The sequence below is a fragment of the Alosa alosa genome, chromosome 8 (assembly GCF_017589495.1).
Source record: "Alosa alosa isolate M-15738 ecotype Scorff River chromosome 8, AALO_Geno_1.1, whole genome shotgun sequence".
Classification (NCBI taxonomy): Eukaryota; Metazoa; Chordata; class Actinopteri; order Clupeiformes; family Clupeidae; genus Alosa; species Alosa alosa.
The window spans coordinates 2,909,414-2,932,631 of record NC_063196.1 but is presented as its reverse complement, the minus strand read 5'-3'; the positions used below and the strand labels follow the sequence as shown (position 1 = coordinate 2,932,631).

Genomic DNA, 23,218 nt, shown 5'->3' with positions numbered 1-23,218 from the left:
GTAGTGGGCTATTTGACTTTTCACACATTGTTGTGCATAGTGATATTTATTGGCAAAAATCAAATGTTTATTGGCAGAAGATCAAAACCCCAGGATTAGAGATCATGAGCACAAGGCCAGAACATGTGTTTGTTCACAATATGTCTGAACTGCTGTAGAACTAATCACTGATCTATAAAACATAGGCTACAGCATATAAAACAAGCAGTGATGACAAGATACTGTCCTCATGTTTTTGACATTTCTACAGATATTTCAGATGTGGCACAGTCATGTGAAATGTGAAAGTTCATCCTAATCATCAGGGCAATAAGACAAGTGATCCACCAAAGCTTAAGAATATAGCATGTAATGATGCCTGACAGTCACACATGTCTATTTACTGAACAGTTTGAATAAGTGGACTGTACCACAAAACTTCGTAGACATTTTCAGCCTGTGAATAAGTAAAAAAAAATACATATTTATGTGAACATTTGTGTTGAAATTGTTTAGTCCCAAAACCATGTGTCAAGATTATTACACACCTTGTACTCCTTATGGTTTTTAATGTAATCACAGGCCCGGCATGTGTGCTCTGCCCAAAAAGAGGCCATTTTCACTTTGAATTGTTTCCGCCAGTCAAAGTACTGCAAATACACATTGTCATTCTTATCCAGGTACAATAGGTGCTCAGCTAACTCTTTAGGAGTGAGGAAATCATCAACATGTATGAAGGCATCTCCTGGCACATAGTTCTCATAATTCTGCCTAGAGGGCCCAAGGACAATGGGCACTGACCCCACAGAGAGAGGGTTGAAGAGTTTCTCAGTGATGTAGTCTTTGTGGATGGAGTTTTCAAACGACAGATAGAATTTACAACTAGATATTGTTGATAAGAACTCTTTGTCAATGACGTATTCCCCAAAGGCTTGACCATACGTATGTACCTCGATGTGCTTATACAACTCATTGTAGTATTTTACTCTGGCGTGGTCAGCATTCCAGTTACTGACAATCCAGCACACTATCTTTGTCTTGGTTGGCAGTATGAACTCCTTGTCCTCCTGAATGGGCACAACTGACCCATAAGGCATCTGCATGTCCGCATCTTGTCGATAATTCAGAGTCACATTAAACAACTTCTCAAGTCCTGGAATTTTTTGAGAATGAGACGGTGATTCCAGATTCATCCATATCCACTTTTGAAATGATGGACGCTGCAGTGGGGGCAGGTTTGATAAGTCCTTGCTTATATCTCTGTGGTGAATAATGACTCCACTTGATTTATTATATAAACTCCGGTCTGCTGTCAAGTAGCAGCCATCAACATTAAAAAATGTATTACAAGAGTCCAAATCATATGTCTGACCGAATGGCCATAGCCAAATGAGCACTATAGTCTGGTCCACCTCTTTTTTGACAATAGGTAGAGCTTTAATCTTGATTGCAGATGTTACTGTTTCTGTGGGCCCTGAAAGCCAGTTATTATTAGATGGTTTAAAGTACATAAAAAGTACAGTTACAAAACAGCCAAGCAATAGGAATCCAATAAGAAGTGGGCGCAGAATTCCATTGAAAGATGTTGAAGGCATTCTTTGTGCTGTTTTAACAGAGGAGACATAACATAATTTCAGATTAATTTTAATTCATTTGTATGCATAAGACAGATGATAACAAAGATGTATATTGGTGCAGGCTATGTTGGGGTTTCATCCCAAAATATCACATGTCATGCAAGTCTACTGTACTATGGGAGTATTTATACAATACACCAGAAGTTTTACACCAGAAATGGACAACTTACCTGATATCATTAAAACTGCACTTGCCCACTTGGGAACCACATTGATTCATCAGTATACCACTTTATATAGACCTATAGCTTAAATAGAATATTTGAAAAGAAAAGTGTACAGGAGAAAACATTACACAGGAAAAAATATTATTCAAAGTATTAATTCTATAGGTCTTCTGTTTGGGCATTTTCAATTTGATCTGAGTCTGATCTCCATCTGATTTCCAGACTCCCTTAAACAAAAATGCAAAAACATATATTAGCTTTTGAGATAATAAAATGCTTATTTAATGATAGTAAGAGAAATCCAAAGTGATCCATAACACTGATAGTAATATCCTGATTATAACACCTCAGTACACGCATCCAATAGGTTACTGATGTGACACTAAGGACTGTAACAATCTTGTCCAGGTTCGAATTCCCTAGAGGAAAATGCCTTATAAGTATGTGGTCTGCTTAATTACAGTGGTGCAAAAGAACCCATAGCTCGAGAGTTATTTTTTCGATCTATGAATAAATACAATACGCGTGAAAACCTTCTCCATGTTACAGACAAGTTATTTCACATTGCATCACACTCAACGGTAAATGGCAATTTTTCCGATTTCTACCATGTAGGCTGCGTAATTGGCTAATGCAAATCAAAACCTGACGCTTTTGGTAATAAAATGGAATGTTTGCTGACACTGGCAGCGTTATTTCAACCTGACTTGCTGCAGTGTTTGGGAACGTGGTAACGTAAGAAGCAAGTGCCAAATGATTTATGCATCCATCAAGTCCTTGGGAAAACGCGACTGTCGTCTTTGGCCACCATTACGCTGCACAAGGGTGTAGATTATAAAAACCGTACACTAATCACACAGCTGAGCCTACGTAAGAGGTTGCCACTTGAGATTGTGGCAACCCAAGAAAATATTAGAACGGAGTAATATATTTCGCCATTTTTTGGAACTGTAATTGCATGCAAAATGTTTTGATTGCTGCTGTTAAAGAATGCTTAATCAAGCACTTACCTTACGGATATCTTTATAAATGAGACCGGCTACATCTAGGCTTTTATTGCCGTTTTCTCGTGGTGCATAGGCGATTGAAAAGACATTCACCTGCCATCTCCATCCTGCCAGCTCCAGCTCTTTCCCCCTTTAACTTGCGGCAGATGTAACCAGCGAGGACTCGATACCCCCCTTCGTGGCTGTTCCTGGTGCTTGCTGCTCATCTTCAGAGCTGTGTGGCTCTGTCTTTTTCTAAAGTGTCATCTGTTATTCAAATGGATGGAAAAAATATAATGGTGCAGAAACTTGTTCATTTGTGTCATTGCCTATTATTGAATGCTCATATTTGTATTGCCCAAACCAATTCTGATTGAATAAAATTGACTGTGAAATGGCATTACTATGTTCTTCATATATGCTTAATTCTGAGTGTCAGAGGCAAAATGTGCAGTACTGTTGAGATGGGAATGATTAGAACCTTTGAAAATAAATTTAAGTTTAGAAAAAGTTCTTAAAGGCCATGTGAAATGCAATATATACACTGCTCACTAAAATCCACTATAACCTTACAAGTGAACTTAACATGACCTCTAAACTTTTGAATTATAATACTTAAGCTGGTGTTGTAATGTTGAATTTAGTTTCTCATGTTATGATTTCATACAACATTTGGGTTCTATGGAATTGTTTACTTGTTTTCTTATTGGGCAAGAGACAGATATTCCCATAAGTGGGAATATCCCAGGTCAATAGAATAATCTGGTGTTTTAAGGTTAATTTAGTCGGCGGTAGAATTAATGTATTGAATCAACACACTTGTGATTGTGGGGTTGTTACCTTCGCCACTCAACCTCAGAACCTCGAGGTTACAGCCAAACAAAACACCCGTGATTATATCATTACCCAACTCAACTCATACTCACACAATTTCAAATTGCTTGACCTTAATTTCAGCCTTGGTAACTGAATACTAAAATTAAACTTGGTTGATTGTCAGTTATCAGTCTTGTCCCGTGGGTCATGTGCACTGCTGTTATTTTCTTGTAACTTAAATTTGGACTAGAAATAATTAACATTTGTTTGGATTGGATTCTGATAAGCAGTCACTCCACCTCAGCCTCTCCAAGGTCTTTATGCTCTCTGGTTGACCAATAAGTATACCCTGCAATGTGGTTTGTTTGTAGGCCTACACATCACTTGAATTCATGAAACACATGAATTTTACTTCAAATGTTGTGTTAATAGAAATAATTGTCATTTATTAATGTGCTCCCTGCATATGCATTTAAAATAAATTATTCATCAATTCAGTATCTGAATATAATTCATTGATATTTTTCAACTGGGTCAGAGCTTGTAGAAATGAGAAATTTGTAATGTAGTTCTGGATGTTCTGGTCAACATTAATCTCAGTTGAGCATTTTTTGTGGGAATTGAGTCATCACTAGGTAGTAAACAATACAAACCAGTGGTCCATTTTTCTGGCTGGAAGATAATTTGAGATAATTGGGCGAGGTGTGGTTGGTCGTGGTAGTGGGGGACGTGTGCATATGATGGGGGCCTGGGGGGATGGGTGGCATGCAGGTCCTCCTCTCTGTCAGCTCATCGCCATAACTGCCGGGGCTGGGTGGAACTGTGGCCATTAATGGGTGCCCAGGTTGTCAATCAGTCAGGCAATCAGTTATTCTTATTATTACACTCATCTTTAACAGAATAATTACAACTCCTCTCCTCTGAAACCCTCCCTCTCTGTGTTCCAGCTTCTCCTGGCCCAACAGCAAGCCAACCTTACACATATGCACACACACACACACACACACTCACACACATACATCCTCACACACTCACTACCCCTTACCCCCCCCCACCCACACCCCCATCCCAACACCACCTCATTCACACTCTCAGAGCTACCATCTGCACCCCCCCAGCCCCCCTTCTTGTCATTCCGGTCATCAATTTCATCCCTGATAATCATATCTGTAATCATCCTGGACGAAAATCATCCCTAGCCTCTCTGTTATTAATGTTATGTGTGTTAATAAGCCATGTCAATGCGATTTCTTGTTAAGTTACAGTATGTGTTTGTGTAATGTACATCTGTTTGTCCGATGTAGTATTCTTGTGCATGTCGTTGTCGTGTTGCATTTTCTGTAATGTCAATGGTGTTTGCAATAAAAAAATAAAAATAAAAAAAAGAAGTTGCATTAGAGATTGCTTTTGATATAACCTCAGCTAACGTTTGGTGTTTACTGGGAACTGGCAACATTACCAAGTGACCTTAGCGCCACATTGTGGCAACGTTGCTCATGTCACCAAATGGAGGCAACGTTGTGGCCACGTTGCAGGTATGTGGACACGGTCGTAAACACGCAAAGACGCACCTCCATTCACAGACGCACCGTGACTGTCAATATCGATCATAACTGACGATCGATCATAATCTCCAAAAGGATAAGCCTATTCTCCTTCAGAATCAGAATAGGTGAATACCCAAGCCTACCCAAGACTTCATCAAACGTGAACGTTTTGTATAGGCCTATTTCTGCTTCAATTTGTGCAAAACTATGGCCTGCATGCGTCCGCGTCATTACAAATGCACGTCTTGTTTATCGCGTGTAATACAAGTAGGCTATTTCCTGAAAACTTTGTGCAGCGATTTTGGGTTTGAATCAAGCTCTGGGTGAAATAGTGGAGGAGAGTACAAATGAGATTTGTCACCGTACTTGGATCTATCATCTATTTTATTAATCAGTAATGTTTGTCGCAATTAAAAATTCCCTCAAGGGCCGGATTACATTATTATTTTGACATATGTCGTGGGCCGGACGCGGGCCGGGAGTTTAAGACCCCTGCCCTAGGGAGTTAATTTTAGTTAGGCCTATTTATTTATTCGGAGTGTCTATTTACACCCCTGGTACAAATAGCCTTGGCCACACAGCTGAGCTATTCACACCCTGTGACATAACAACAAAAAGACGTTGCTCACGTGCACAAAAAACATGGTGGACATTTGTTTTTTTCGTCAGCAGAAAGTGAAGAATTCTGAAAGGTTTCGCCACTAATATCTGCTTATCAGATTAAGTTTTAGATTGAAAAGTTGTGTTTTATTTTCATAATCTTGGTTCAGTGAACACATACAACCATCAATTTGTTAGTTAACAGAAATTTCGTGAATATGACGTTCAGGCCTATACTATAAGTTTACCTGCAAACACCATTCCCTTGTGGAAGAAAATAGTGCAGTGGTCACAGACAAGAGTTAGCATGTGGGAGACTGGGTTTCGATTCCTGTGTGATGCATTTTGGCAGAGTGAGTGTGCATGTGTACCAACGTCTCTGGAGAAAAGGCGCGCAATTTGAACAAGAAATCGGTTCTCAAACGGAAGTTTTGATTGCAACAATTAGCTAGTTCATGCAGGTGTAAATAGCATGCAGCACTATAAACACCAGGGTACGAATAGCATCCACTTCTAACTGTACATCGATGCAAACAGCATACCTTATTCAGAGTGTTTATTAGCCTACACAGCTGAGCTATTCACACCCTGTTACATAACAACAAAAACATGTTGCTCACGTGCAAAAACATGGTGGACATTTGTTTTTTCACGGAGCAGAAAGTGAAGAATTCTCCGAAGGTTTCGCCACTAATATCTGCTTATCAGATTAAGTTTTAGATTGAAAAGTTGTGTTTTATTTTCATAATCTTGGTTCAGTGAACACATACAACCATCAATTTGTTAGTTAACAGAAATTTCGTGAATATGACGTTCAGGCCTATACTATAAGTTTACCTGCAAACACCATTCCCTTGTGGAAGAAAATAGTGCAGTGGTCACAGACAAATGTTAGCATGTGGGAGACTGGGTTTCGATTCCTGTGTGATGCATTTTGGCAGAGTGAGTGTGCATGTGTACCAACGTCTCTGGAGAAAAGGCGGTTTGAACAAGAAATCGGTTCTCAAACGGAAGTTTTGATTGCAACAATTAGCTAGTTCATGCAGGTGTAAATAGCATGCAGCACTATAAACACCAGGGTACGAATAGCATCCACTTCTAACTGTACATCGATGCAAACAGCATACCTTATTCAGAGTGTTTATTAGCCTACACAGCTGAGCTATTCACACCCTGTTACGTAACAACAAAAAAACATGTTGCTTTTTTTTATTTTTTTATCATTACATTGTGTGATCAATATGCCAGAATAAATGCACAGGGGTGCAAATAGCATACACTGATATTTTTACCAGACGGGGTACTAATAGAATACATTGCTGTGTGCACCGGGGTACGAATAGCATACATTGATATTTGTACCAGACGGGGTACTAATAGGACACATTGCTGTGTGCACCAGGGTACGAATAGAATTCACTTCTTATTGCACCAGGGTACGAATATCATACACTGCTAATTGTACCAGGGTGCAAATAGCCTTACCCTTATTTATTTGGTGGAATATTCATGGTCCAGCGCATGCAGCCTACTACAGACAACCTGACACGTTGTGTTGTAAACCTTTATTAAACAACAAAGTGGAGCATCACAAACATTTCAATTTGAACTTGAGTTAAACAGACGAATCTGCGACCAGGGATCAGAGGCTGACTCATCAGCTGAACACATCTGCAAAAGAATGGGGCGGTTAACTCCAGAGGCAAAGTAAACAGTACCGCCAGTTAACATGATAGCCAGATACCATATAGTATAAAACAGGTGTTGCACCAAATTCTGTGAGCTGACGAATTTTGACTCTAGAGGGCGCTGTTTTATTGGAGTCTGAATGTACTGAGCTGTACTGACACACTGACGAGGCAATTCTGTTATGTGTGTAATTCTTCTAATAAACTTTGTAAATCTTTGAAACATGGAACATTGACCGGGTGTGGGTATATTACTCCACAGACCTGCCTGTGTATCTTCGCTCTCTATACTATGTCTATACAGTAGAGCAGAGCTAAAGCCTACCCCTCACCACTCCTGTGTACAGGTGGACTTCAGCAGGACAGGTCACATACATATTTTGATAGGCTACTGTCAAATTATGTCACTGTAACTCTGCAGACAAATTGCCCAGATGCAAAATTTGACCGGCCCACCTCTGGCCCACTACGTTGCCTCAGAGTTGCGTGAGTGTTGGCCCAGTTCTGGCTGGGCCTCCGGCCCAACAATGGCCCAGTAACTGATAACTGACACAAAGAATTTCCTCTGTCCCAGATGTGGCCCACACACTGTAAAATGACTCTTATTGTTTCTGTTGGCCCATGTGTGGCCCACACACTGTGAAATGACTGTCATGCATTCTGTTGGCCACGGTCTCGCCCACACACTATATAACCTTATTAGACATGCTCTGATATTACTGAGTGTTGTCTGAGTGTCGGCTGGGCCTCTGGGCCTGTACTGACCCACACTACATAACTGGTGTAGCTGAGTGTTGGCTGAGTGTCGGCTGGGTCCCCAGGCCTGTGCTGGCCCACACACTTTAAAACGGATCTGACTGAGTGTTGGCTGAATGTCGACTAGGTCCCCGGGCCCACTTGAATTTCCCCTTGGGGATCAATAAAGTATCTATCTATCTATCTATCTATCTATCTATGTGGCCTATTAACTACCAAAAGTAGGCTACTTGATCATATGAAGTCATGTGGAGACTTATTGCCTCAGTCCTATAGCAATAAAGAAGGCTACGACATTCTAACATACAAAGCACAACAGCAACCTATTGACTGCGTAGCACAATGGTGCAGCCCTTGCACTGTCAAGTGAGTGTGTAATTATGCCAGTAAGACTGCCTGTTCGAATCCCGTCTGAAGCCTCAACGGCAATGGATGTTTTTTGCGCCACCTATATTCACGCTGGATGATCTACCTCCAGTGCACGGGCTTTAGCGATCTGCGATCTACGATTTCTCTGCCAAGTCAGCACAGGAAAGCGGGGCCATCTCCACCATCACAGACAGTTATTTTTGTCTTTTTTATAGTCACAATAAACATTTAAACTTTTATCAGATTATGGGCCCAAGTTCGGTGGCGATATAGATAGCGGGAAGCTACGTCAAGGCGGGGAATCTGAAATGGACGACACCTCCAGTGAAGCTTGTGAAACTGAATAAACCAATCACATGCAACCAGTGTTCGATTCTATCTTTTTTTAATGAACTTCGGCCTGACTCAGTCCACTTTGTACGTCTGACTTTGCTCTGGCCACAGTGTGCATGCACTGTCGGCAAAATACACTGTCAAATTTGCACCCTACAGATGCACTAAGTCTGCAATTTCAACCTCAAACTCAAGAGAGCAGTAGAACACCATTAGTTGTAACATTGTTCACACCTTTTGCAATCCTGGCAATACACCATAAGACAGTGCCATCCAGATAACAGTAAATGCTGGTGTAATCGTTTTTGCATAGTAGCTCCCTCTAACTCCCTCTATGTATTTGATATTAATATCTTTCAAACAGAGACACTGACAATTGAGAATTCATTTCATTCAGTCACAATATATCTTCAGCAAAAGCAGATTTCCATTTTTGTAATAATTGAAGCTTTGAATTGTAACACCCTTAATTCAATAACTTTCCCCAAGCTATCCATTTGACAAATCAAATATTGGATATTCATGTATATGATTCTGTAAGTTGTCACAAGCTTATGAGTGCATAGTTATGATTAAACAATAAATAATTTATTCCTCAGCTGTGTGCAGCTGTGCTTTTTAAACAGCTTCTGCCTTCCTTTGCAGCCGCCCCGATAGATCTGGCTCCCCTCTCTCTGATTAACCCCAGGATCCTGCCGAGTCCCATGGCAAACAGAGCCCACGACTGAGCCATTTCATTTTCACTTGGATTCTTTTCATTTTGCTCCTTAAGGCAGACTCCTCCATCACCTGGAAAGCAGATGAAATATGACCAAGGACTTCAGTCACACTGAGGTAGGGGGAGGATAAATTGAAATGCACTGGCACTGCAACCCTGTATCCTATTCTGTAAAGCACTCAATTGAAAAGCTTAATATGGTCATGAGGTAGAAGAACTTATTTTATTATGGGGCAGCAGTGCAAGGCTGCTTTCAAATGGCTTGTCGCTGAAACTTCTTTTGTTTCTATTTTGATTGAAAATGCACAGCAAAGGGAACGCAGCAACAATGTATTACATTCTAAGACAACAATCTGTCTGTTTCATGCAGACCTCCATAATAGACATTCTCAAAATCAGTCTGTCCATAAACAAAATGCCTTTATACTGCACAAGAGTGTGAATGCATGTGTGTTCTTATGTGAAACTTAATACTTATTGGTCAGTTTAGGTATTTTGTTGTCCTCAGTTTTAAGTAAGCTGCAGTCATGCATCCATCATGACAAATGATGAAACATTGAGTCATTAAGAATAATGAGATTTGATCTGATAGTTTCTATCATTTGTATTGTTTATAAGTGATTAACTCTGTGGTGTAACTATCTGAATTGCAGTCTGAATTGCATTTTTTGTTCGGCTTGTGTTTGTGACCAGATACTGTATCTGTATTAGTTTGTCATTAATAAAATTGTATTTTATAGTCATTTCGACATATAGGATAAACCCAGAACACTTAAAACACACTAATACATTGATTTAGATCTAATCTAACACTGTATTAGAGCAACACTCTAAATACTCTAAAATAAAGTCTGAGAAAGATGCATGTTAAAACTGATAAAAGGGAACAATACAGTTTCATGAGATGCAGACTTTGTATTAGATAAAGGGAGTATTGTTCCAGTTTCTGATAGAATTTCTAGAAATCTGAAAACCCCATTAAGTTGTTTATTATCCAGGGCAATATGAGGAAAAATCTGTCAGTTCATATATAATCTCTTGATTGTTTTAAATCAGAGTGGAGCAGGGTGACTCATGTATTTAACTTTGATAAAGATCATGATAATTCCCCTTAAAACTTAAAGGTTCTTTTTTTGCAATTCCTGACTGAGGAAACGGTTCATTTTCAGTTCCCTCAGTACTTAGTAAGTCCAAAGATCCTTAATATACATGCTTTATCAACCGTCTCTGGTAAGTCATATGAGATATGCTATGTATCTAAGGTATTTTGTTATGTATCCAAGGCCGTAATCATAATATAATTTGAGGGGGGCATGTCTCCCTCAGTATTCAACTATGCTGAAAATGCTTATTGCAGTTGTTTATGGGACACTCAATGTTGTAACACCTACAACATTACACAACATTAGAAGAAAGCAGAGCAAACATTTTGAGATAAATAAAAAATACACTTATTTTCCTATAACTATGCATAGATTTTTGTTCATATCATAGTTATGGTTGTAATTTATTCATTCCTAACCAATGTCATTAGATAAAATAACATGAAAAGGGGAATAACAGAGGTATGTATTATTGGACACTATTTTAAAAAGAAAACATATAAACACATCACTCCATCTGTTCATGACTTTGTATATGGGATATTTGTCCCCCATGTTACTCTATGGCTACGGCCTTGTATGAACCTCTCATTACGTTATGAATAATAATGATTTGTAGTGTGAAGTGTTTGGTTATTATTGTATCTGTATGTATGTATGTATGTATGTATGTATGTATGTATGTATGTATGTATGTATGTATGTTTGTATGTATGTATGTATGTATGTATGTATGCATGCATGTACAGTATGTATGTATACTCTGAAGGGATCTTTTGTTTCCTTTTTACAATGTAAGGGGATTAAAGCCTCACACACCAATCACAATCAAAAATGTAAACAATTAAACATGTGATCTCAGAATAAATGCTTTCAAAACGTATAAGAGGCATATATGTCATGCCTCATCACACAGTGTGCCAACACTGCAAGTGCTTTGCCAGTGATCAAGAAAAGCAACTCAAAAGCAGGGCGCTAAAATATTTAATAAGCAAGACACATACCCAGTAAGCTGCTATCCGCCAAAGGAGGTACAAAAGTTCATGGATCTAGTTCTAAGACTTCAAAGAAACTGTTGTTTTTTCTGTTAAATTCCTCTTTCAAAAAATTAGGTCAGCTTTCAATTTAGAAAAGAAGGGACCGCCTTTTTGAAATGTATTCAAGAATATTGGTTGGAGTAAACACAAGTCATTCCTCTATACATTGGTTAAATAATAACCCCAGTTAGCGCAGGCTGCTCTGCATCTATCATCTCGTATTTTCATCACATCACTCTATGTCTAAACAGGAGTATCTGGTTATAGTGAACAGTGAGGTCCTCATCATGTCCTACACTTCATAGAAATCATTAACACACTTTACCAGTGCAGTGCATACTGACACACGTTGCCTTGATGCCTATGGGCATTTGTGGTGCAAAGATCCCCTTAAGGCTCCCATATCAACTACACAGTAAATGGCTTATTAAGCACTTTTGTTGGAATGATTGATATGGAGCATTCAACACTCGCTGCCTATTGCCTTCATCAATTATGAGCCTAACACTGCTTTTCTCCCACATGCTAAACCACACAAGACTAATGCCACTTACAGTATACGTTATCACAAGTGATGTATGTATGTGTAAGTGTGTAAGTTATGACAATGATGTCATGACAATTAAATTGTATTTGGTCAGTGTGATCGCAAATAATCACTCCTTTTTTCAAACACTGAAATGTTCCATTGATGCCATAACTTTGTTTTAAAAAAACACTGTGAATTGCTGCACAGTACTGAGTCTTGGTGCTTTGTTTGGTGAAGAATAGCACCATTTGTCAGTGTATGTGATGACGTTTCCTGCATTATCTCTGTAGTATGACTCTTTGGTTTGGACTCTTTGCTACATTAGCTTATCATGGCTGGGCTTATTTATTTGTTTCTGTCAAAAGAATTTCAGTTGCTTTGAGAAGACTGAGCTTGACTAAACTATCATTTGTTATGTGTGAAGTCTTTGAGCGAGATATTTGTCAAGTAGGGTGGGAAATGAGGCGTGAACTGAGAAGAGGGGCCATCAGGGAAGGACAACAGACACTTTCACACTATGATTGTCCTTTGATGCATCTTGTGATAGAATGCATCTATTACTCTTAGCTTGTTTCATTCAAAGCTGAATATCTTTTGAACATTGCTATGCTGCTTGTTTTTTTGTTTATTTATTTATCTATGATGGTAATAGGGCTTGTGTATAGTTGGTGTCTTGTGGAGAAAAAAAAAATAGCCTCTTTATCTGCTCTGAAGCATACATTTTTCAGCTAGATTGACTCCAGATTGTGTTTTGATGTTAAACCACATTTGTTGTCTGATAGATTAGCCCTATATCTTTAATTATGTAAAAAGATGCATTCTGAATTCCTACAGTTGATCTGATAATCCTGACCTCTTCCACACCTTATAATGCTCAACCAGAGGAGAGAACTAACCATCCTAGTGATGCCTGTCTACTGTATATCACATAGGTGACATAGGTGGAGGCCCATCCCACATATTTCTGCCTGAAGTGGTACAGCCATGGTCATGGTTTTAACAAAGCTGCGGTTCTTTTTCCACCAGCTTTGGAGCTTGTTTGAGAGAGCTCTCCATCTGCTGTGTGCGCCATGTGAACTCACCAAGGAATTGCATTGCCCACAGCGGGAGCCATGCTGCAGCTCATCTTCCCTCTCACTGTCAGAGTGAAGGTCCCTTGATCCCAGGTATCACCCCTCGCAAACTCAAAAGGCCCCCAGGAGACATCTGGTCAGTCGGCTAGGAGGCCTCAATCCTACCAGAGGGACAGGCATACATGACATGCAGGGTGCCTCTGTGACATATATTTTCACAATTTTGAAACAAAATTTGATATGCAGTGTTGGAATTGAATACATATTTTATAACTTTCATCCAGAATTTTTAAATGGGCCTTCACTTTCCATTTGCATTTGTCATTGAAATATTTATGTTTTCTCCTAAGACAGCTCACAGACACTTGTATCCTAACAGAGATTATGATCCTTTTAATTAAAATCAAATCAGGAACCATAACTCAGAGCAGCTGCTTTATAAGTTCTGATTAGGGACCCTCGGGTCTCACCCTCTCAGTCCAAATTTAAATGAGACCCTCTTTGTCAAAAAAGCGTTATCATGGTTTGTATTCCCATACACAGTAAACTCAAATAGGTCAGAATTTGAATCATGTTAAATTAAATTGTGGTTACCCACCAGATATGTAAATCATAAAGGTCATTTTATTACAAGTCAAATGTTTCAGGTTCTCATGGCGATATTGAAGTCAACAAGCAGAACTGGCTGTCACTTTGTTTGTCTATGTGGGTCCAGTGGTCTGGTCTCTAATGGACAGATCCCCTTGACTGGTCATCTGAATCTAAGAATGTGTGTGTGATCTCATGTGTGTTGCTTGACAGCCCTGTCCCTGCAGATAGTCTGACCAGGACGTTTTAAAACTCCAAGCATTGTAGACTTTTAAGTTAGTCCTACAATTGATTGTGATTTGAAAGTCACACTTGAACTTCCTTAAAAAAATAAATAACACTCCCCCCTTCGCTTACAAGTCCTGTATTAGGACACACAGAATCTTATTCCATTCCATTCCCATTCTAGCATTTTATTAGAATATGGACAGAAAAATTATGGTCAAGATTTTGGTTACTGTGCAAGTTATAGCATAAGTGTACTTCTTACAAAGTATAACCAAAGGAAGTACGTATCTCATGACATGAATATTACATAAACACAGACAGACACGGTTATAAAATTCATGTGTGGGTAGGTATTATTTGTAGAAGACATATTAACTCCTCCAACAGTCTATGAAAAGAACTGTTTGACTCATGAGCTCCTGCATTTCCAATGTTCATTATGTATTGACAAGCCGTGTTTCTGAAACCCTGAATGTGTATGATGCAGCCATGTATTGACACTCACCCCCTCCTTCCTTGGGCTCTTTGTGTTTGTAAGATGGAGCTCAGCATGCCTGCGGTCACTCTCTGTGATATTAAATATTTATTATCTTTCTTACATTACTGACCTATTCCTGTGATGACTACGTCGCTTGTTTGGATCCAAACGGTTTAACATTCTTTGATGTCCTTTTAGCAACAATGCAAGGTTAATGGCAACAATGCAAGGTTATGGGATGCTTTTGCATCATCATCTGCATGCAGGCTTAGAAAAGACACAGAAACGGTTCCACAGCATCATGCACACTCATAAACAGTCCTGCACAGCAGGCTGACGAGTAACGTTAGCGGGTTTGACTTTCCTCTGAGTAGCAGACAGATAGCAGAGGGAGTGTGAAGTTCATTTGGATTTTCAAGTAAAAAATCCAGAACAGAGAGTAAAGCAGCACATCATTTGCTAGGACTGGTATCTAAAATCATATTTGCATATTGATCCATATTTGCATTAAATCTAATCTAAATATTGATTAGTGGCTCAATTCAAGCTGATATAATGCTTTGTGGAATTGATGAGAGAATCATGTCTGGCTGACCAAACCCAGTGTTTAGAAAGAATTGGACCTCTGAGAGGTTACAGAGGAAGGGACAGCCTGGTTTATTTTTTCAGGGTTTACTTTAATGCACACTCATCACAGGTAGGCCTACACAGACTGAAAATAAAACATAGAAAACAGACTGACCATAGTCTAGGTGGAAAATGGTAAATGGATATTGAATAGATTGAAAGTCTGTTCTGTGATTAGAGAAGCAGATTAGACATCTAGTGAGCTCTCAAATATCAAGCTCAAAACAACTGGACAAAGAAATACAGTGTGGCTGGGTTCTGGTGTGCCTTGGTTGAATGTTAGAATTCAGGGGAATTCTTTTTGTGGTTTTCTGACATAACTATGCATGCAGAAATGTACTATTTCAACTTATCTTTCTTGAATATTACACATTTTACCTTACCTAGGTGAAGTAGTATTTTATTTTTTTATTATTCCAGAGAATTATTACTGGCTGGTTTGCAATTATGTCTTTGCTGCTCTTGGCTGAATTTTAAACATGTTTGAGGTGTCTGATAAAGTGCCAAGTATTGGAAAAGTTTCCTCTGTGTGAAAGGGTTAAAGGTTAACTGATCAAATCCCATTCGTCAACAGTTCCTAGCTCTTTTGGATGTCTGCTTTCTGTTCCTTCAAAAAGTTGCAACCACCTTCCTGCTTGTACGAGTATTGTGCTTCCGAGCATAACTAGAAGGGTGTTTTTGCTCTGTTTTGATTATAGTATTATCTCTTCCATGGGAGAACAACTTGCACATCTCCCCAGGTGCATCGTGATTTCGCTCCATATGCTCTGTGAAAATAGTAATAAATCAAATTAAAAAGTAATTCTTCCCAACTGGTCCTTAGCAATGTCATTGCTGCCTCATTTATCATTAGCTTACCTGTGGAACTCATTTATCAAGTTTTATTGTAGGGATACACATTATTCAGAAAAAATGCTGAATAAAAAGCACATTTATGGTTTGATTTATAGACCAAATTACACTTACAAATATGAATGCGCACATACAATGTCACGGAACACCCTAAAGTTCTATGAAGGCTTTTCCTTTAACCGGTTTGCCAAACACCTTGGAACTGCAATTTTAATAGCAGCAATTATTTACCACTTCCATTAGTCTCATTAATACCCACCTTGTATTGCTATCTGTTTCCATGACATGCAGCACACCTACCCGCACCGTGTCCCCACAGAGGAAGCATGGTGTAGAGACTATGTGCTGTCAGCTGATTAATCAAGCACATTTTCAAAGGGAAATCAGGGGCAGTCGGCATTACAGCTGCCTGGTTGGATTAGTGCAGGAGAACATCACTGAAGCCATCAAAGGTCCCAATAACTGCAGCACATTAATGCAAATCCTGTAATCAGTACATGTAAGTCAGTCCTGTGCTTGAGCCAAAGGGCAACAGGACACATAGGTCATTCATAATATGTGTCTATATAACCATTGAATCTGTTCTCTTTTCTGTCCTTGACAACACTAAGGATATGAACCCTAGAGTATGGTAGGCTACAAAGTACATATGTTTCTGTATTAATGAATTTGATCAACTGAGAAGTACACACAGTGAAACTGCTTCTCTTTGATATTAGATTAATTTAAATACCTTAATGCCCTCTAAAAAGTCCTTGATTAATATTTTTTTATCTAAAACAGTAGGTTACTATATGTCAAAAATATCACTAAACTTTCGGAATCCAACCGAGGTAATCTAGAATGGATTTCCCTACCTTTCCACTTACTTCAATTCAATTCCCTCTCTCCCATTCACAACAGCTCAAGTGGATGCTTCAGGCATACAGCATAAAACAGCACACCAGCTATAGCTTGTCGAGTGATGTGTCAACGATAATGACCTAATTGCCTGCGTATAAACAAGCGCCTCTGGTCATTTATTTCCAACCTAATTTGACAGGCACATTTCTTGTTTTGGATTATGTAATGGAAAACAGTGTTCAGTGATAAGCAGTGTGTTGTACCTCAAAGCTGGCAATTAATTTCTATTAAACAGACATGATAAGCTGCAAGGAGTAAACTCACCTTTATTTAGCTGACGCGGAGGCCTGAACAGTGATACATTAAATAGCAAATAATAACACCATTTAAGCATTTAGACAGTAGGTAAAAAAACAGACACAAGCTAAGGGCGCATGAGTGGGTCAATTTGATGTGGTGTCAAATCCACATTAAATAATACAACATCAAAAGAAGTCCGCACACTGTGGATGTATACTGCAGATGATGGCTTTAATGCACTCCGGAGCATTAGTTAGTGAAGCAAGCTAAGCTAAGCAAAGTAAGAAAGTGAGCAGTGAGCAAAGTGAGCTCAGTAAGCTAGCATCCTCTGGCTGTTGTCCAGCCTTTATACCCCTTCAAGTCATCCCAGACAAGACCCACTCTGTTTACAGATAACTGACCAAGGTCATATGGTACTTCATGGTCCTTCACCTTTGCCCTCTCATCCTGTTTTTCCTACATTCTTTAGGTTTTGATTACATTTCCTGGCGCCAAACCTTATTGATGACCCTGTCAGCCAGGTCTGCTCTTTCCCTTAAACCAGTCTTCCTTTCCCACACTGAACATACTACAGACTTCAGTTTCACAAAACAGTGATATTACACAGAATAAAGATACTACATAAAAGATATATAAACTAAAGGATATATGTCAATAAAAGTCACGACATTCCCCCCTTTGAGCATGAAGTGCTCACTTATGCAGCAATATCAAACATTTATCACTATTTTAACACATCCCCTACTATCAAGAAAATACTGCTGCTAAGCTGAGTCACACTACAAACAGTCAGCTAAGCAAACCAGTTAACTCAGCAGCAACTATGACATTAAGCAATTGTCCCCAATACCACTGCTAAACATAAAACACTTATATTAGTACTGTTATTACACCCTTGAACCAACCCTCACTTAAATCAAATCCAATAGTGTAGTGTTATTATCAAATAGAATGGCAAGTTTCAAATCCTCTCGGTGGAAGCGAAAACCCTTAAGGGAAAACCTCTTTTTTTTGTTTTTAGAGGAAAAAACCTTCATAAGGGAAACTCTTCTACTGTCCTGTTTGTACAGCAACACTTGTTTACAACAAGCGAGAGGAGAAACTTTCCTTCAACTACACATATGCTTTTCCATCCCATAAATTCATCAAATGAGCAAACAGATCACATCAGAATTCCTGATGGGTGTTTTCAGATAGAGCTAGTCCTATAATATTCTAAGATTCTACATGAAGATAGGTTACATGCTATAATGACCCTCTTCTCTGAAAACAAAGTAACACCAAACTATTAATAATTCATTCTCATTACACACAGTTTTTAGTCCATTGCTTGTTCCTCGGAGATGGCAGAGTGTAAATGCAAACGCAGATGTATTAGCAAATGTTGGATGCTGCGCTTCAAGTGTGAGGTATGTTACGAATATTGCAATTCCCAAAAACAAAAGCCATTGTCTTAGTTCTGCACTCCATCTCATATGCTCTGAGAACATTAGTGGCTTGGCTGTTGGACGGAGGGAGTCCACACCCAATCCCACTTCATCAATGAAAGAGCTGGTTTTGCTTCCAACCAGCATACTGTATCCTAATTTTCCTCCTTTCTCCAATCCTCTATGAGAAGCATCAGTTCTGGCATCACTGGCATCACTGTCATGTTTCCATTTCCTTGTCATCTGTCCTGGCACTAGTATCTCCTTCCACTAGGGTTGCCATTTGCTTCATTCATCAACAGCAGTGATCCATTTCTCCCAGCCACTGTTTTAAGCACTATGGATCTCAAACAAGGAAGAAACAAAGAGAAAACAAACACAAATACAAGCAAACCTATTCCTACAACTATTCCTATTTGTGCTAGCCATATTTCTAATCCTCCTAATGCCCCCTTAACTAGCATTCTATCATTATTAGTTTTGCCATAGCTATGTTATGGGAATAAAAGTACTGCAATATACTCCTATGTTGACACACACTCCACTTTCTTTGGCTAATATCTGATCCAACATTATCCAGTTGTGCATAGCTACCCAGGTTGCAGCCACCTGTTCTCTTAGTGCTCCAAGCACATAACAGACTGCATTCATATTGGAAGATTCACCAATATTCCAGATTCCTGGTGGTTGATAAGATTTTGTCAGTCAATAATTTCTGTGTTACCTGAGTCTTCTTTGTCAGCCTCACTTGTGAAAAAAAACAGTTGAATGGCTCATTTCCTGGTGATTTGGTGGTATGGACTGGGATCTCTGCCGTTTTCTGTCCATTCCCTGATTGTTATCAGGCAGATGTTGCTCGGACAATGTCCCCCCTTCCTCACTGGATTCCTTGCCTGAAAGTCTACCCTCAACAGGGGAACAGGAGCATACATGCCAAAAACACTATACCCACCACTGCCAGGATCATTTCTGTCCCCAGGCAGTATACTGTAGGTTGTTGACTCTTTTCCTGTAGGTCCATCTGAAAGTCCTTTTCCTGCTTATAGATTGTTCTGTGAATTAATGACAATTATTCCATATAATTTCTCATTTATCCTTGGAGCTGATCCAAAGGTGGGCCTCTGGTGGACCTCTCAGCTTTTATCTTTAATGCAAAAAGTGATTACTCTGGTTTTATTGTAACCTTATTTGCATCAAAGCAATGCGTAAGGCATCAAACCAGTTTAAATCTGTTGAGGCATATATTTTAGCAATTCTCCCTTTTAACATGTAATTTGCCCTTATCATCTGAAAACCCCTACAAACCACTACCAAAGTTTCTTATTTTTATCATATCAATGTAATCAATAACTAAGTGTTTTTATGATCCTTCTGGGACCTAATGGTTTAGACAACACTATCACTTTCCTGATATTATGACTATACACATGACATCTGTTAGACTATCATCAATAACTTCCTGTAACTATGAAAATCCTTCAATAAAAATATTCCTCTTTCCTACTCCCCCTTGGCATAGATCCCAACTATGCAAAAGGAAAGCACCATATCAAGTACTGTATCTGTTGGGAAAGTATCTGGTTAGTATAATATAAATGCCACTAACCATTAAAGTTACAGTTATGGTATTCAGCAGACTCTTTTTTTTTTTTTTTTAAAGTGACATTCAAATAAAACATTAATCAAATAATGACAGTGAAAAATTATAAAAATCTGTAACCCAAGGTAACAAATGTAACAAATCATACAATTTAACATTCTACCAGGGTTCGCCCCCCTTTGTTACTGTGATTAACAGAATAGAGTTGGTGGACCTCCATTCCTTCCATGAAGACCAACATCTTTCCACCAACTTTTCTATTTCTGAAATAATAAAACATTTTAATCTTCTGACAATGACTTATGATAATCCTAATTCCATCTATTCTCTTTTTGCATAGAGATTAAACAAATTTCCCTATAAGCATTGTTATTTTACTTATTGTCAATTTGGGATACTACTTTAAGACTGGTTATTATGTAAGCTATATTAATTAGATGTTTTAGGACATACAGTAATCTCATCATTTCTTCAACATACCTTACTCCAATTTTCTCTGCATGTCATAGACTTTTATAATGTTTTATTCTTCAAAAACTAAGCTTACCTCTATTCCTAATTATTCTAACCCTATACTACTTTATCTAGGCTATCTAAACTATTAGTAAATCCTAGTTCTATTTTCTTATTCTATCAATCCTATTTCTCTGCTTTCTTTATTTTATCTATTGGTTTTTTTTATCAAATGTCATAGTATAGTACGTAAGATCTTTTGGCTTCACATTAGTTACATGTAAAGCAGATATTACATCATTTCAATATTTCTACTAACTTTATTTTTCCCATTAAAGCTAAATCATTCTATTCCTTAGACTTGTTGAGTGTGAGTGACCACTAGGGAACTCCCATGATCTAGAGGTAATATTTTAATATGTAACAGTCCCTAGGACATAGTCAAGTTAGTCTTACCTACTTACACCACCACCTATCCTGAAAAATTAATGGAGTGTCATTTGACATTAAAAATAGCAGTGTTATCACTTTGTCACTTAATTTGATCAAAACATTTGCATTTACAATTAATTAAATAGTAGTCACTTCTATTCAAAATAACAATAAAAATATAATAAAGGTAAGAATAAGAGTAATCATACTTTAAATTTGCTTAACAAAGTATTTACCTACTTACCCTGAGATGTCTTAACTACCTTCTCTGTACCTAGTCAGGGCATCGCTGGGTATCAGGTGGGCTCACCCATAAGATAGTCCCTCATCATGGTTTCCTCATCAACTCCCTTTGATAGTATTGGTATACACCTTCTCTTGTAGAATTTCTAGGCCTCCTTAAAACTATGCTATTTCACAAGGGAAGAGGAAGGCATGCTCGTTGGGCTCATCCTTCAGTGCCTGGGTGTCTCCTCCCTCTCCCTGTCCTGTTTCTTTTGTCCACTTCTTTGACAGTCAAAACAAACTGATGATTGTCTTGATTCAGATGTCCATTCTCACATGATGCCTCCTCTGTAATTGCCTCTCACTCTGCCTTAGTTATTCCCATCTTGTCTTAGTCTCCACCCCCACTGACGTGGAGATTGTGGCTGCCATGGGCTTGACTGTGCCCACTATAATAGGTATCCATAGGCCAGTAGACTGACAGGTTTGGGAACACCTGTGATGGTTGCTCCTACTGCCATAGTGTTGAGGATGGTGCTGCTACTGGTTTCCCCAGACTTGAAGCCTTAGGTCACCATAGGTGCCTGTATTGTCTTTTTGATGCTGCAAGCGCTTCCATTGCACTTCCAAGTTCCCTCTTTGCTCTCCAGCTTGCCACTGTTGCCTTAACAAAGGCCTCAGAGTCCTTATCTCTTTTCAGTTTGTCCATGCTCAGCACTGTTGTGCTGAACTTGCTCAGAACTCAGTCAGGACAGGGAGTACTTGGATTAACCCCTGCACATCAGCATGTCCTCACACGGCTGGTAATGAGCCTTTCCCCCCTTAGATATAAGAGGCAGCATTACATTTACTGTTTAGCTGGAGGGAATGAGGAAATCATGCTGCAGTCAGCTTGTAGTATTTACTAGATTACTCTCTATCTATCATCTACTTTATCTTGCCCTTTTGTAATTTACCATTAACTGTACATTTTATCCCTTATATCTTCCTATAACATCTGCATCTATTATTATTCCTACAGTCATGGTCACTCACTCCCAAGTCATCTCCTTACTTCTGCCTCTTATCTCCTATTGTATTAATCTATCAAGATGTCAAGATGTTTTTGAGCATTTTAAATACCTCTTTCTCCTACTATTTCCACTATGACTGACCTATTCTTCTTATAGCTCTACTATTGTGTCAATTTTCATGTAATCCCTGACCTTTGTAACAGTGCTAAATCCATTAATTCTTGTATAGGCCATAAATCTGTATATTTCCTCATTCTCTCAACCACTTTTCTGCAACACTTTTTCATTGTACTGTTTACCCACTGATTGGTCTCTTTAACTATCAGAATGGGGAATTGCACTTTACACTAAGTCATTTTACTTTAGCCTAGGGTTTCTGTAACACTACTTATTACCTTATAGGTGACTATCAAATTTCCATACTTACTTGGTTGACCATGGCATTCCCTTTACCATTAGTCAGCTTACCCAGTTTCTCTAAACATTACTAGAGTAATTATCTTATATAATTCTATAACTTTGAAGCTCTTACTGTCCATATGCTGCATTCCAAAGTGAATGGTCTAATATATTATGCCATTCCTCACCACCAAAACATACTTCCAGTTAATTGTCTCCATGTATTTTAATATCCTTTAGCACTGTAACTTTATCAAAAGTGTAATATTAAAATCTACTAAATGAATTTTATGAAATTAACTGTATCATACCTTATCATACCTCCTCTCAACATTCAACATTCATTCTTGAATTTCCCCTTTGGGATAAATAAAGCATCCATCTATCTATCCCAACCTCTAGCTATAGTTAAATA

General features: G+C 38.6%; 1 protein-coding gene across 5 annotated transcripts; it reads right to left on the bottom strand.

Annotated features, from left to right (window-relative positions):
* Positions 1-52: 52 nt before the first annotated feature.
* On the bottom strand, positions 53-2,996 carry LOC125298796 (4-galactosyl-N-acetylglucosaminide 3-alpha-L-fucosyltransferase 9-like). Of its 5 annotated transcripts, XM_048249662.1 has the most exons (4): positions 2,794-2,996; positions 2,130-2,202; positions 1,787-2,010; positions 53-1,582 (listed from the first exon to the last, which is right to left on the bottom strand). In XM_048249662.1, exons 3-4 carry the CDS (start codon positions 1,794-1,796, stop codon positions 492-494), a joined length of 1,101 nt encoding a protein of 366 aa, XP_048105619.1. In that variant the 5' UTR covers positions 1,797-2,010; positions 2,130-2,202; positions 2,794-2,996; the 3' UTR covers positions 53-491. The 5 variants fall into 5 exon arrangements, with proteins under 5 accessions (XP_048105619.1, XP_048105618.1, XP_048105620.1 ...); XM_048249661.1 differs by lacking the exon at positions 2,130-2,202; XM_048249663.1 differs by lacking the exon at positions 2,130-2,202 and having other exon boundaries at positions 1,787-1,864.
* Between the last annotated feature and the right edge of the window lie 20,222 nt (positions 2,997-23,218).